The following is a 15,727-nucleotide window of genomic DNA, read 5'->3' on the forward strand; positions in this document are numbered from 1 at the left end:
AGTAAAATGAGCTTTACTGATCAGATAAGATAATCCTTTATAGGTCCCACAGTGGGAAAATGTTCAGTGTCAGCAGAAAAGGGATAGCAAAACAAAAAACGTAGATAAATTACCACTATATACAAAAAATAAATAATAGAAGTAAAAACAAAACAATAGTAATTACAGGCTTATTGCAAATGACTCTTAATTGCACATGTGCAAACTTTATAAGTTTGTTCAGTCTCTTCTTGTCTGCCTTCAAGATGCTACCGCCCCAGCAGACCACTCCATAAAAGATGGAAGATGCCGCCACTGTGTGGAAGAAAGTCCTCAGGTGTCTCCTCAGCAGGTAGAGTCTGCTCTGGCCTTTCTTGTAGAGTGAAAAAAAATGACGCTTCAATGAAGGGAGGACGGACAGAAACTCACAGCAGCTCACAGGAAGACTGGAAACAGCTCCACAGGCTGAAATCTAGAAGATGTGGACCTTGTGGAAACCCTCTTTACAGCATTATCATGTTCAGCATTATTCAGCAGGACAGTCTTCAGGTCAGCACACAGCTGTGGGCTCAGCTCGGAGAAGACGTGGAGGTGGATTATCACATGTGGCTCAAACTCCACCCGTTCCCCAGCAAATACAGATATTTGATAAGTATACAACATTTACATTTACATTTACGGCATTTAGCAGACGCTCTTATCCAGAGCGACTTACAAAGTGCTTTGCTATTTACCCAAGAAAAGCCTCAGCTAGTTAGAATAGACTAATAATTCAAAGATACCTCTAAGCTTTAGACATTACTGAACACAAGACAATAAGGCGACCATAGAACTATTCGTCCAAGTACTCTCTGAAGAGGTGGGTCTTCAGCCTGCGTTTGAAGACCGCGAGCGACTCGGCCGTTCGGACACCCAGGGGCAGCTCGTTCCACCACTTTGGTGCCAGGACAGAAAAAAGCCTGGACGCCACATGTAGGCCTCAGCGTAGCAGCCAACAGCCAAACAACCCTCCAGACGTCCTCCACGGACCAGGCTTGTGCTTCCAGACTGATGATTTTCCTGAGATCAACAACAAAAATGAATAATAAAAAAGTTCTTGAATAACCATTCCAGATATGAATCTGGACCCGGCTGCTCTGCAGTGTCTTGTTTTGGAGGACCTTTAAAGGAAAAGCTGCCGTGTTCAGGTGAATTAAGACCTGTTCTGGATTGAGGGCCGATGCTGATCATATCATAAGTGATCATATATTAGCTTAGTATCTGTGTTTAATGAAGACTGGGGAGGTTGCACCTCATCATCAGCAGAATCCCATCAGATTAGCAGCCAGCTTAGACCAGCATGTATTTAATTTAATCTAAAAACGCCTACTACTATAGGGGAAATGACATACTCTTACTTAGTAAGTACTAATAAACATGTAAAACTGTGTACAAATAAAGTTCCAGCAGCATTCAATGCTTCAGAACAGCTTCAGTGCAGACGTCTAGAAATGTGAAATGGTAAAAGCTCAGACTTGTTGTAGACAGATGTAGGTAGAGATGGAATTTATAGGACGTTTGATTGGGAGGAGAGGCTACAAATCCCCAAATCCCCAAATCCCCTCCACCGTTTCCTAAAACCACTGTTTGTATCATCCTGAGACCAAACAGCTGATCAGCCAGACGGCTGAAGTTTAGAGGCTGGTTAGGAGAGGCGGTGGCTCACTGTGTTGTAGGACATTACTCTTCCTCACAGGTTTTCAGCAGTGCGTGAGGAAAAACCTCTGAAATGAGCTGTCTGAAGACTGCAGGAAGGTGCTCATACGTAGGCCATAGGGTCCACGGTGTCTTTGAGAGGAACAGCACCGTTCTCATTGTCGGTGTTCCCGTCACACTTCCTGTTGGAGGGATCTCTGTTTCTGAGCCTCAGAACAACTTTTCTGATCTGATAAAACACCCACGGCAAAACAAACCAGGCCAGAAGTGCACCAAGAACCAGCATCACGCTCCCAACAGACGCAGCTCCGTGAAGAAAACCCTGCTGATACTCAGATTTCCAGACCGGCTGCACATCTGAAACAGACAGAGCAGAGCATTGTGGGTGAGGTCTGATCACCAAAAATTCAGAAACCTTTTCAAACTAAATGATGTAATAATCTGATGTAAAAATGATGTGAGAAATAATCTGATTACACTGTAAACTGAACACTAAGCTCGTACCTCTGATGCTCACTGTGTAGATGTGGATGTCCTCTTTAGTCCTGATGGTCCGGACGGTGTAAACTCCACTGTCAGACTCCTCCACTCCTCTCAGCTCCAGAACAGATGATAGAGATGTTCTCTGTGAGTATTCAGATCTACACTGCAGTGACCCTCCCTCCACCGTACAGATCTGACCACTGCTGCTATAAACCAGCTCCACTGGATCTGACACGTCCAAATGCAGCAGCAGAGATTCTCCAGGCTGGACCTGAACTGAAGTCTTCAAGGCTGAGGAGAAACACAATCTGATCTAATCACCTCATCTACATCACTGTGATTCTGACAGTGAAGATCACAGACTGGACTCTTACCCTCAATCTGTAGTCGAACATCACAGAGGTCTCTATCATCACACTCACAGGTGTACAGAGCCCTCTTACTGAAATCAGCTCCAGTGATGGTGAGAGAGAGATCTCCCTTCAGGTACTGATCATGGATCATCTGATATCCCTCCTTCACTGATCTGCAGGAAGTCTGATCACACTCAGCCAGAACATCAGAGCGTTTATGGGTGATTGACCATCTGACCAGTCCAGGACATCTCTCAGAGCAGGGGAGAACAGCAGAGTCATGGAGCTTCACCTTCACTGTAGGAACAGCTGATTCAGATTCTGAAGGAGAGATCAGGATGATGATTAATTTCAGATTCTGATTGATCTGAGGAAATATCTGGCCGTTAAACACGGACTAACTGTAAGTACATTTCTAAACCACTGATCTCGCTGCAGTGCTCTGTGTGCAGCTGCTACACCAAAGGTCCAAATGTTTGTGGACACCCTTTGGACATTCTGAATGCATTCAGCTACTCTAAGCTGCACCCACTGCTGAGCTGACACAGATGTGCAAATGCACACACACAGCTTGTCTAGTCCCTGTAGAGAAGAAGTACTGCCAATAGAATAGGACTCTCTGCAGCAGATGAACATCATGACCCTATTGTCTCCATGCTGCCTAATGCCAAGCGTGGGCTAGAGGGGTATGAACCATATTTCCATATAGTGACAGTTTACACTTACCAGCACTGATGGTCAGTAAGAGCAGAACACAGAGAGAAGATCTGCAGGACTTCATGAATGACAGAGAGAGAGAGACTATCATCATCACCACCAACACTACTGATGGGTTCACCTGGAATCACACACACCTGTTCACTCCACACACACACTTAACACTACAGTCCAGCTTAAGAGGTTCTTCTGTCTGCTGCTGTTCTCACAGTGTTCAGGTCATTAGAGCGGTCAGTTCTGACCTGGAGTCGGTGAGGAGAGAACGTTCTAGACTCTCCCAACAATCTGTTGGGACCAGGAGACAGTGATGGTAAGGCATCTACACACAAACTGCTGTTACCAGATGACAGATTCAGGGAAGAGTTAAATAAGATAATACACATTAGCTATGAGATTATAAGGTATTCTCCTCTTATGGGACCCTGATGAGACCCTAAGTGTTGATCCTCCTTTTGTCTCTCAACCACCAGCAAACACACCACCTTCCAAAAATGGAAATTTATTACGGTCAGTGGGATTTTATGGTGATGTGCACATTTCTTTATAGTTGCATAACAGGTATTCTGAATGAATGGGGGGAGTGGGTAGTGGTTGGGGATGTTTTTGTAATAGACTATTTGACTCAGTGAGATCCGATACAGAACAACTCCACTTTCGATTCTGTCCAACAACAAAGAGCTCGGCTTCGGCGGAGAGAGTCAGCTCCACCTGCTTGATTCAGACTAGATAGAGGCTTTCGTGTAAGGAGATGGTGTGTGTGTGTGTGTGTGTGTGTGTGTGTGTGCTCTGAGACTCTCAGAGGCCGAGTCACGTGACTTCTCTGAAAGGTTGTTTACGGAGCTATCAGGTCACGTGTGTAGTGCAGATCAGCTGCTGCTCTCTCGGGGGTGAGGAGGAGGAAGAGGAGGAGGAGGAGGAGGAGTCCTCTCGGTCGTTCAGGACTCCATTTCACACTGTTCTGCTTCCTCACCCTGTCAAAACAGCCAGATTATACCTAAACTCTGAACCCCTCCTCACCAGTGTTCAGTACTCTCTAACACACCACCCGTGTCTTTTTTTTGTTGTGAAAATATGTTTAATTATTTTTATTATTATTATTATTAATGTATAACTGTATCATACATGTGTGCTCTCCCATATGGAACAAAAAATAATATTGTGTTTGTAATGTATGAAAATGAAAAATATTAAATATATTTTAAGTTCATATTAAACACATTTGATATATAAGGAATTATATTTGCAGCTTCACTGTGAAACTCTACCAGGTTCACTGTACTGTATATTTCTATGTATTTTTGCTAATACACAAAGTCATATATAGGTGTATTATATAACGTATCTGGTTTTATATGAAGTCAAATATATGTATTGTGTGTGAAATGTACTTTAATTAAATGCAGTAAATGCAAATGTATTAGAAGTGTATAAAAGGTGCATGGCCATATATTTGTTACCATATAGGCAACATTTATCAACTGTTCTAATTCAAATTGATTCATTTTCTATCATAGAAACCAGTACTGTTCACACCGTTCACTGAAATCTGAAAGTATGAACAGTTCAAATGATCAGCTTTTAGTGTAACTAGACTTTCAGTGGTGAGGAGTTGACCTCCTACTTCACAACCGCTCTAAATGTTCAGCACTCTCCTTCTTCCTCCAGTCTGAACCACCACCACCTAGATTATACTCCACCACTAAACCCCAGTCCTGTACTAAACTCAACACCTAACACACACACACACATACTGTTTTTATACACTTACCCTAAAACACCAAAACTCCTGACAGAGTCTCTTCACTGGTCTTCTCTCTCTGTACTGGAAATCCCCCCTCTAACTGATCCACGGTGCTGCAATGTGATTCACAGGAATCAGCTCTTTGATTCAGCTCTTTGATTCAGCTCTTTGATTCAGCTCTTTGATTCAGCTCTTTGATTCAGCACCTCCATTATTAGAAGCAAGAAATAAAGAGAAGGAACAGAAACGTGTCAAAATGATTCCTTCTATAAAGGAATATTTTATGTATTAGGTTCTCTGGTGTTTTTATTATCTGTTTTACTAAACTTTTAAATAAAAAAAATACAGATGAAAAAAAAACTGATGAATATAAATTAGAAATAAATGACTTTATGACTTAAAGGAAACGTTTTAAGCAATGTGATCATTTGAGCAATGTGATGCTGATGAAGTCACTGGTTATGTGGTTCAATTGTATCATTTTAAGCTTGTTTTTCTGAGGAGGAGGAGTTAACACTTCAAGCAGAATCACACTAAAGTATCCCAGAAAAGAGTGAGATGGGTGTAAATCCAAAACATTAATAAAAAAATATTTCAGAATTTCTTTGCTTTTATGCTAACAGCTCTGAGGTTAGCTTGTTGAAGAGCAAGCTGAACGATCACAGTTAAAATGGCTGAGCCTTGTGACAGAGCCTTACGTACATGAATGGATGTTGGATGCACTAAATTTGCATTTTTGCACATTGCTGAAACAAATGACTAATTAAATCAGTTCACACAGACTGCATAGTTTACCATTTTTAAATTGTGATATAACTAGTGAATTCAACAGGTGTTTGGAGCTGTCATATTCTAAGGAATTAGCTCCGTATTATATGTTCTTGGCTCAACTTTTACTTTTACATTGCCGTTATCATTAAATATTCAGATATGAAAGCCCTCGATCGACACCCAAGCAGTCAATAGGTTTCACTTTTGATTTACAACAGCAAACGGACTGCAGCTGTTCTACGGGGGGAATCTTCTCCTTTTCCACTATTGATTTAGTGTAATGTTGGTGCTCCCTGCAGTCAGGCGTGACTGTCCAGGAGCTGAACTGTAGAACTGTGCAGTAGACAAATGGTGACTTCCAGTACTTTAGTACCAAGGCACTGCAACTCTAACTATAAACAGTCCAACCTGTCTGCAGGAATCTCCTCCCCATTGTCATTGGCCTAATTAAAAACGCTTCCTTGTTCTTGTGGCTTTTGGTTCAGGCTCCAGACACTCTAGACATCAGCTGATCCCAGCTTAGGAAACTTCAGTTGGTTAAATCCCTTCATTCAGAATGACCAGTTATGAGAAGGTTATGAGTCCCCTCAACATCACAATTAAACTTAGCTGTAACTGAACTAAAATGGTGCCCTCATTCCACCCACTGCAGATGTCTAAAATAAGGCATGTATCTCTAATCTTGCAGCACCATTAATAAATATTAATACACAAACCTAAAAGGCCTCAATAAAAACTATATGACCAAATCACCTCCTTTCAGTTGAACTAGTTCCTCACGAGTATTCACACCGATTTAAAACATTTTAATCACAGATCAAATAAAAAGAGCCAGATAAGGTCAAAGTGATCAAAGTGAACCTGAACTCAGGAATCATGGGTGAACAGACCCCAGTACTCCTCTGGACTCCATTTACACCAACACTGATTAGGAAACGATCTGAGGGAAGGTTTACAATGATAAGGTAATAACTGAGAGGTCTACTGGTTCCTACTGGGTTTCTACAGAAGGCCTACCAAACACAGAAGTCACAGCAGTGCTCTCAGAAGAGGAAGGTCTTCAGTCTGGGGGTGAAGACAGTGAGCAACACCCAGGGGAAGTTCCTTCCACCACTTCAGTGCAGGACAGAAACAAAGACTGGACGTGGATCTGAAAGGATGGTGGGTCGAGCCGAGCTGGAAAAGTTCATGTTAATCTTTTCTGCTCTTCAGAGGAGACGCCGAAGCTGTGGACCAGCACTGCAAACCTGAGGACATGAGCAGGTCCAGCTGTACAGACACACACACACACACCAAACATTAAATCTGTATACCAACACACTGTGCAGTAAACTCCAATAGTCATCTTATACAACATCGCCATCTGCTGGCCAGTGCGGCCCTATGGTTATAAAAGTCCCCACTATTGTCCAACACTGCTTTTAACATGAGCGTGTCCCACTCTGAGACAAATCTGATATATGGCCATCATCAAGGACGGGACAGATGCTTCTAGATATATGGACATGTATATGTAAGTGTCACATGTCTCCATCTCTGCTGTTTTCACTTCGTTCTTTACATGGAGTCTCATGAAGAATGGACCAGTAGAAATTCTCAGAACTGACACCACAAGTGGACTCCCACCCCTCAAACCATCTAGAGGAAAATGACAGGGAATAAAAACAGAGAAATGGACGCTCAGGTGGTTCCTTTTAACTCCAACAGACCACCAGGTTCCCCAAACTGAACAGAAAACAACAGAACCGTAAAAACAATAAGATGTTTTATTGTAACAAAGGTGTGCAGGAGGGACCAGCAGGAGAACCTGGTGAGCACAGATTAGCCCTTACCTCCTGCTGGGAGCCGGCTGCACTGCCTGGACCTCTACAGAGACTTGTACAGAGTCCAAACACAGACCTTCATCACAGCATGGGTTTCTGATCAACTCAGACGGACTGAGGCTGATTACAGAAGTTCAGTATGGTACGGTGGGTGGAGTGGGGGGGTGGTGTGGGGGTGGAGTGGGGCTGGAGTGGGGGTGGGGGGGGTTCAGTAGGGTGTCAGTAGGTTTCCTGATTCAGCCTCCTGCCACAGTCACTCCACTGTAAACAGAGAGCAGGTGATTCAGGCCCAAAATCATCCTGTAAAATCCACAGGAACCAGTGCTGTGATACATCAGTCCTACATCAGATTCAGGCCATATATACATATATATATTTATAAAAATGTGTTAATTAGACTCTCAGTCACGTTTTCAGGACGTTATAAAATAAAGCAGCAAGCAGGAGAACATTTCACTCTAACACAGAGAGCAGTTAGCAGCTACAAGAGCAACAGATCAGCCCAGTGAAGGCTGGCCCACACCTACTGCGGACGCGAGGATACAGGACATGCATGCCACCGCCTTCTCCGTCTGCCAGCCAACCTCATACAGTGTAATCTCTGAAGAAAAGGGGACCTCCCTGTAACTTCAGCTTCACCCAGCTGTCTACACAATCCCACAATTCCTTCACTTTACAGACACTGGCAGCTGTTCAGTCTGTGTGGGAAAGAGCAGCTTCCAGCTTCACGGCCGAGCGGCCATGGAGTCAAAGCATGAGGTATTAACATTGAGAGGTGCAGAAGGTCAGACGCTGTGTGCTGCACCCACACTGAGGTGTGAACCAGCCTTCAACACAGACAGACAGCAAATACGAGGTTTCACCGTTAGTGGAGCTGCACTAACAGCAGCTGTCAGCTTATAATACTGATGTTGTGGTAGAGTAGTAGACTACGGCAGCCAATCACGGCTGTGCTGGTCTTAAAGCGACCGTAGCTTTGAGAAACTCCATCAGTGCTCTGAGGAACATTAACATTTGGAGAAACTATGGGAAACCTTTAGCAGGGGAAATATGAAGATCAGGATCCTGCAGCACAAAGGTGACGCAAATATGGAGCCAATCAGTGCATCCCTAACTCTTCAAAAGGTTCTGTGGCCCTAATTACGCTTAGCTCCCTGCCTAGAACCGTCCGGCCCTGCAGTTTCCTCTAAGGGCTGAACTCTGGTGTCTGCCAGGCTGAACGTACTGAAGGTCAGACATGTGCAGAACCTACTGACCCTGAGCTGCATGCTGACGTAGTGAGATAGGAGGAAAGAATGCTGGACTGGCTCTGTCGGCGCTCTGCTGCTCTTCTCTCTCTACTGTTAGTTAAACGGTAAAACAAAAAGACTTGAGCAGCTGCTGATGAGCCAGAAGAACTCCAGAGGAACCGTCAGAGGGATCACCAGCAGCTCTCAGTGAAGACAACTGCAGCAGAAGCTGATTATTCTTCTTCCTGTCGCTGTCGTCGTCTCATGGGAACACCAGATCCCTCGTCTGCAGCTTCATGTCTCGACAACAGAGGAAGGACCAGTGGCACAACATACCTTCCCAGAATTACACCAAGAACCAGCCCTACAATCCCAAAGCTCACTGCTCCGATCCCTAACCCCCTCCGATATCCATCGCTGTTCCCCCTCAGATATCCATCATCGCTTCCTTTCTCATATCCCTTCTTCCAGATCCAGCTCTGCTGCACATCTGAAAACACACACAGAACAGAGGAGCTCCGTCAGATCAACACTGTCCAGGAAAGTCTTGGTTCTGATGAATCGGAGGTAGTGTTTAAATCATGAGATCAAAACCCTGGACTGAACACCATTCCTTTAACAGCAGAATTACAGGGGACTCTTATTATGACAGCAGTGACACTCCAGTTATATTATTCTATATATAAAAGCTCACCAGACAAAAAAAGAGTCACCTGTGACTGGATCGTACCAGTAGCGAGTAATACCCCCAGTGCCACGGACTGGGATTTCTGCCACTGCTGGTAGACCCGTATGACCGTCTGCTTCCATACACCTGCAGATTCAGCTCCTTCCTTCACACTATGGTCTTTGTCCACGCCCAAATGCAATCACTCCTTTTAGCCCATCGTTAACATCGTATTTATAGCCCCATCATCCTCGTGCAGGGCCATCTGCAGGAGCCTGATGTTACTACCACCTAAATATGCTACAATTTGCTACAGTTTTCTGCACTCTCAGAGCGATGAGACAAGGAGAGATGACTGGGTTGGCTAGGGTTCAGCTTTTAGCTGAATACATGGTAATACATGGTGCCCTTCCTCTATCCATGGCTGTCAGCTGTGCTTCTCCACGCACCTCTTATTCTTGGCTGTGAGCGGTTCTACAGAGGGGAGTGTTACCTGACTGGGGTCATCCGCACGATGCCTCCACAAACTTAGTGGTTAGCATTTAGCAACCTGGCTCGGCGAATGGGGATATGGTCCGTGGCTATGACATCTAGCAGAGTCCGGCAGTTACCAACAACACCATATTCTCACAGGCTAGCGGGGCTTTCTCTAGTGGGCGGGGTTTATGTAAATGCTGGAGTATAAATATAAGGAGTCAAGACTGATGTAAGAGTTTTGAATTGGCCTGTTTTACAGCTCTGTTTTGGTTCTGCTTGATGTTCTTTTGAAGGAGGAACATCAGTGTTTGAGGTTTGAAGATGTGTCTCAAACGGTTTAACACTCTAGAACCCGTAATTCGGTTCCATCTCTCTGGAAAGAACACTGCCTAAACTGGTGGAACAGTAAATATAAACTATAAAAGCTCATACCTCGGACGCTCACTGTGTAGATATAAATGTCCTCCATGTTCCTGGGGTCCCTCACAGTGTAGACTCCACTATCAGAAGGCTTCATATCTCTCAGCTCTAGAGCAGGTGTGAGGGAGGTCCTCCTCATGTACTCAGGGTTACACTTCAGTGACTGTCCCTCCACTGTACAGATCGGAACGCTGGGTGCTCCAGCTTCACCACCGCTGTTATAAACCAGCTCCACTGGATCAGATATCTTCAACTCCAGCAGCAGAGATTCACCAGGCTGTATCTCCACTGAAGATCTCACAGCTGAGGAGACACATGACCAGAACCTGCATTAACTCTTCTATCAGGTTCTACCAGCAGCAGTAGATCAGCAGAACCAGCACTTACGCTCAATCTGAAGCCCCACATCACAAACGTCTTTACGATCACACTCACAGGTGTACCAGCCTCGCATACTGAAATCAACTCTAGTGATGATGAGGGAGATGTTCCCTTTCAGGTACTCTTCATGGATCATCTGATATCCCTCCTTCATTGATCTGCAGGAAGTCTGATCACACTCAGCCAGAACGTCCCTGCGTAGGTGTGATACGGTCCATGCCACCAAACCAGGACATCTCTCAGAGCAGGGGAGAACAGCAGAGTCATAAAGCTTCACCTGCACTGTAGGAAAACCTGGATCAGGAACATCTGTTAAACAAAAACAGTCATCCATCAAACCCAAGCATCAAACCTGCATCTTCAAACAGTGAGAGACAAACTCAGCCCAATCCAGTCTGAGAGAGAACCTGCATGGATCCCTACTGGCTCTATTCACCCTGTAATCAGGCTGCTGTGATCCACTGTACTTCATTCACTCCACTGTAGGACCACAACTATCAAGCCCTGAGCACCTTCGTGGTCTCAATCACGACAGCATGGAGAGACCCAGACCCTAAACCAGCTCTCCAGAAAGGTTCAGTCCGATAACAGACAGCCCCTTTAACAGGACACTGAACTATGCTGCTGATCAAGCCTGGACGGGGCTTCCTCGTCCCTCAGGTACGGCTTGAAGAGACCTTAGGGTTCTTCTGCCGAACCTCAAACTAGACGGTGTGGAACCTGGACACAGCTGGGAGCTCCAACCCCACCCACATCCCACATCCAAGGTGGTTGAGGAATGACCTCATGGCAAAGGTGAACCACAGTAAAGCCTGTAGGAAGAGCAAGAACTGCACACACTTACCAGAAGTGATGGTCAGTAAGAGCAGGACACAGAGAACAGGTCTGCAGGACTGCATGGCTGACCTACCAAGGTCCACACTCCATCTGTGCTGAACAGAGAGGACACACGTCACCATTATGTCTGTCCCTAAACAATGCCTGACAATGTGATCCTCAAACCTCCATCCATACTGTACTGCTGACCACTGGCCAATGTATTTATATTATTATCAGTGTTATTAATATTATTATTATTGTTATTATTATGGCTCATACAATTCATAAGCACATGTTCCATTCAGAAAATAAATGTCACACAACACCAGGAAGGAAGGAATGGGATGCAGGTGCAGGTTTATTGAGCAGATTTCAGCAGGCAGATGTAAACGAACCAGGCGAGACCCATCTTCTCTCTCTCAGACAAAGGAATACCTTATGTTTTATACCCTACTACACATCATATGTTGTTGTTCCCATATGCAGGATGTCTGCACCATTACTTACGGGGTCTTCGTGCTGCAGACACAGCTGGACCCCTTAACATCTCAGTTACGTACACCCAAACGTATGTTGAACCTAAACAACATCTTCTGTTCATTCAGTTCATGTACAGCTTCTCACATTAGGTCTGGGAACGGATCCCACCATGAACAGCTGCATAGCTAATAAATACATCACACTGGTTTGGGGGAACGTTAAGAAAGACTCTTAAGAACTAGAGAATTTCAGTTCAAGCACATTTTCTAAAAAGCTTTTTAACATTTTTAGCAGAAAACGAGTCGAGCAGTTCCCCCAAACCCCCAAAGCCTTTTACCAGCGCCATTACCAGCGCGTTCATGAGTTCAGGCTGGGACACGCGCATGCGCAGGGTGACGAGCTTTGTTTTCACTTTTGAGAGACTGTAAAGTTCCAATAGTGATCGATCACTGCCCCCACCCTCTCCACCACACACACCCACCTACAACCACACACACACACACACACACACACACACACACACAACCACACACACACACACACACACAACCACACACACACACACACACACACACACACAAACACGCACACACAACCACACATACACACATACACACACACACACACAACCACACAACCACACACACACACACACACACACACACACACAAACAAACACGCACACACAACCACACATACACACATACACACACACACACACACACACACACACACACACGCTCGATCTCTCTCTCTCTCTCTCTCTGAGTGCGGGCCTGCGGCTGCAGCTCCTCTTCTCCGAGTTTACTTCTCCTACAGTCGGTCAGAGCTGCTCCTCCATCAGTTTACACAGTAACCAGTGCTCCCAGTGCTCCCAGTGTAACCAGTTTGTACTCACTGCACTGCTGTGGTCGAGCTTCTCTGGAGAAACACGCAGAAAGTGAGAGCTCAGTCTGAGAGCAGCTGGGCTGCAGGACGTCACGTGCAAGTTTAAACCCCAGGAAGTGGTGCTCACTGCTACATCCAGGAGGTGGAGCTCTTTTACATCCAGGAGGTGGAGCTCACTGCTACATCCAGGAGGTGGAGCTCTTTTACATCCAGGAGGTGGAGCTCACTGCTACATCCAGGAGGTGGAGCTCTTTTACATCCAGGAGGTGGAGCTCACTGCTACATCCAGGAGGTGGTGCTCACTGCTACATCCAGGAGGTGGAGCTCTTTTACATCCAGGAGGTGGAGCTCTTTTACATCCAGGAGGTGGCGCTCACTGCTACATCCAGGAGGTGGAGCTCACTGCTACATCCAGGAGGTGGAGCTCACAGCACACAGCATTTTAGCTCCTCCTTATGGACAGTAGGCTCTACAGCTCCCCTTTTAAACACCTCGTTTAAAACTGGAACCCAGACGCTCAGCTTTACCTGAGCCAGGATGTGCTTTCACTCCTGGACCTGAATTCTCCAGCCCTGGAAGAGACACTGTTAGCACACGAGTGCCTCGCTTTGGCATTACAGACGTAAATCTGTCAGTGAAGCAAACTGAAGCAGAGTGAACACATTCATCATCTCTGTGAGAGATTTGATAGAAAAAAGGCTTTTTAGGTTTACAGGAGAATAAAAATGACGCTTCAATGAAGGGAGGACGGACAGTAACTCACAGCAGCTCACAGGAAGACTGGAAACAGCTCCTCAGGCTGAAATCTAGAAGATGTGGACCTTGTGGAAACCCTCTTTACAGCATTATCATGTTCAGCATTATTCAGTAGGACAGTCTTCAGGTCAGCACACAGCTGTGGGCTCAGCTCGGAGAAGACGTGGAGGTGGATTATCACATGTGGCTCAAACTCCACCCGTTCCCCAGCGAATACAGATATTTGATAAGTGTACAATGCCACATGTAGGCCTCAGCGTAGCAGCCAACAGCCGAACAACCCTCCAGACGTCCTCCACGGACCAGGCTTGTGCTTCCAGACTGATGATTTTCCTGAGATCAACAACAAAAATGAATAATAAAAAAGGTCTTGAATAACCATTCCAGATATGAATCTGGCCCCGGCTGCTCTGCAGTGTCTTGTTTTGGAGGATCTTTAAAGGAAAAGCTGCCATGTTCAGGTGAATTAAGGCCTGTTCTGGATTGAGGGCCGATGCTGATCATATCATAAGTGATCATATATTAGCTTAGTATCTGTGTTTAATGAAGACTGGGGAGGTTGCACCTCATCATCAGCAGAATCCCATCAGATTAGCAGCCAGCTTAGACCAGCATGTATTTAATTTAATCTAAAAACGCCTGTACTGAACTGTGTACAAATAAAGTTCCAGCAGCATTCAATGCTTCAGAACAGCTTCAGTGCAGACGTCTAGAAATGTGAAATGGTAAAAGCTCAGACTTGTTGTAGACAGATGTAGGTAGAGATGGAATTTGTAGGACGTTTGATTGGGAAGAGAGGCTACAAATCCCCAAATCCCCAAATCCCCTCCACCGTTTCCTAAAACCACTGTTTGTATCATCCTAAGACCAAACAGCTGATCAGCCAGACGGCTGAAGTTCTCGAGGCTGGTTAAGAGAGGCGGTGGCTCACTGTGTTGTAGGACCAGCTCAGGCACAATACTCTTCCTCACAGGTTTTCAGCAGTGCGTGAGGAAAAACCTCTGAAATGAGCTGTCTGAAGACTGCAGGAAGGTGCTCATACTTAGGCGACAGGGTCCACTCTGTCATGCTGGAGGTCTTTGAGAGGAACAGCACCGTTCTCACTGTCTGTGTTCTCGTCACGCTTCCTGATGGAGGGATCTCTGTTTCTGAGCCTCTGGACAACTTTTCTGATCTGATAAAACACCCACGGCAAAACAAACCAGGCCAGAAGTGCACCAAGAACCAGCATCACGCTCCCAACAGACGCAGCTCCGTGAAGAAAACCCTGCTGATACCCTGTATATTTCCCGACCGGCCGCACATCTGAAACAGACAGAGCAGAGCATTGTGGGTGAGGTCTGATCAGAGGTGTTTCCAACACCAAACACAATCCATACCAACACCAAAAATACTAAACACCACGAACTAAACACTAAACTCGTACCTCGGACGCTCACTGTGTAGGTGTGGATGTCCTCGTCATTCCCGGTGTCTCGGACGGTGTAAACTCCACTTTTAGACTCCTCCATTCCTCTCAGCTCCAGGGCAGATATGAGGGACGCTTTCTGTTCATATTCATCTTTAAACTGTACTGAGCGTCCGTCCACTGTACAGATCTGAACGCTGGGTGGTCCAGCTGCACCTCTGCTTTTATAAACCACCTCCACTGGATCTGACACGTCCAGCTTCAGCACCAGAGATTCACCAGAGTGTATCTCGACTGAAGAGCTCAAGGCTGAGGAGAAACAACATCAGGAACTTCATCAGTTCAGAGCAGATCTCTGATTCTGACAGTGAAGAACACAGACTGGACTCTTACCCTCAATCTGTAGTCGAACATCACAGAGGTCTCTATCATCACACTCACAGGTGTACAGAGCCCTCTTACTGAAATCAGCTCCAGTGATGGTGAGAGAGAGATCTCCCTTCAGGTACTGATCATGGATCATCTGATATCCCTCCTTCACTGATCTGCAGGAAGTCTGATCACACTCAGCCAGAACATCAGAGCGTTTATGGGTGATTGACCAACTGGCCACTTCAGGACATCTCTCAGAGCAGGGGAG

At 45.5% G+C, this 15,727-nt stretch overlaps 2 protein-coding genes across 7 annotated transcripts; both read right to left on the reverse strand.

The window, feature by feature from the left end:
• Window positions 1–20: 20 nt before the first annotated feature.
• LOC140548760 (uncharacterized) lies at window positions 21–9,017 on the reverse strand. 6 transcript variants are annotated; one of them, XM_072671896.1, is made up of 7 exons: window positions 7,572–9,017; window positions 4,996–7,377; window positions 3,437–4,198; window positions 3,237–3,348; window positions 2,532–2,831; window positions 2,179–2,448; window positions 21–2,031 (listed from the first exon to the last, which is right to left on the reverse strand). In XM_072671896.1, the coding sequence occupies exons 3-7, from the start codon at window positions 3,608–3,610 to the stop codon at window positions 1,778–1,780; spliced, it is 1,110 nt and encodes a 369-aa protein (XP_072527997.1). In that variant the 5' UTR covers window positions 3,611–4,198; window positions 4,996–7,377; window positions 7,572–9,017; the 3' UTR covers window positions 21–1,777. The 6 variants fall into 6 exon arrangements, with proteins under 6 accessions (XP_072527997.1, XP_072527998.1, XP_072527996.1 ...); XM_072671897.1 differs by lacking the exon at window positions 7,572–9,017 and having other exon boundaries at window positions 4,996–5,081; window positions 6,757–7,396; XM_072671895.1 differs by lacking the exon at window positions 7,572–9,017 and having other exon boundaries at window positions 4,996–5,174; window positions 6,757–7,396.
• On the reverse strand, window positions 7,492–13,243 carry LOC140548767 (uncharacterized). Its single transcript, XM_072671910.1, has 6 exons — window positions 13,216–13,243; window positions 12,934–13,065; window positions 11,581–11,668; window positions 10,743–11,045; window positions 10,368–10,658; window positions 7,492–9,281 (listed from the first exon to the last, which is right to left on the reverse strand). The coding sequence occupies exons 3-6, from the start codon at window positions 11,633–11,635 to the stop codon at window positions 9,025–9,027; spliced, it is 906 nt and encodes a 301-aa protein (XP_072528011.1). The 5' UTR covers window positions 11,636–11,668; window positions 12,934–13,065; window positions 13,216–13,243; the 3' UTR covers window positions 7,492–9,024.
• Between the last annotated feature and the right edge of the window lie 2,484 nt (window positions 13,244–15,727).

This window comes from Salminus brasiliensis, assembly GCF_030463535.1.
Source record: "Salminus brasiliensis chromosome 20 unlocalized genomic scaffold, fSalBra1.hap2 SUPER_20_unloc_2, whole genome shotgun sequence".
In the NCBI taxonomy this organism is placed as follows: Eukaryota; Metazoa; Chordata; class Actinopteri; order Characiformes; family Bryconidae; genus Salminus; species Salminus brasiliensis.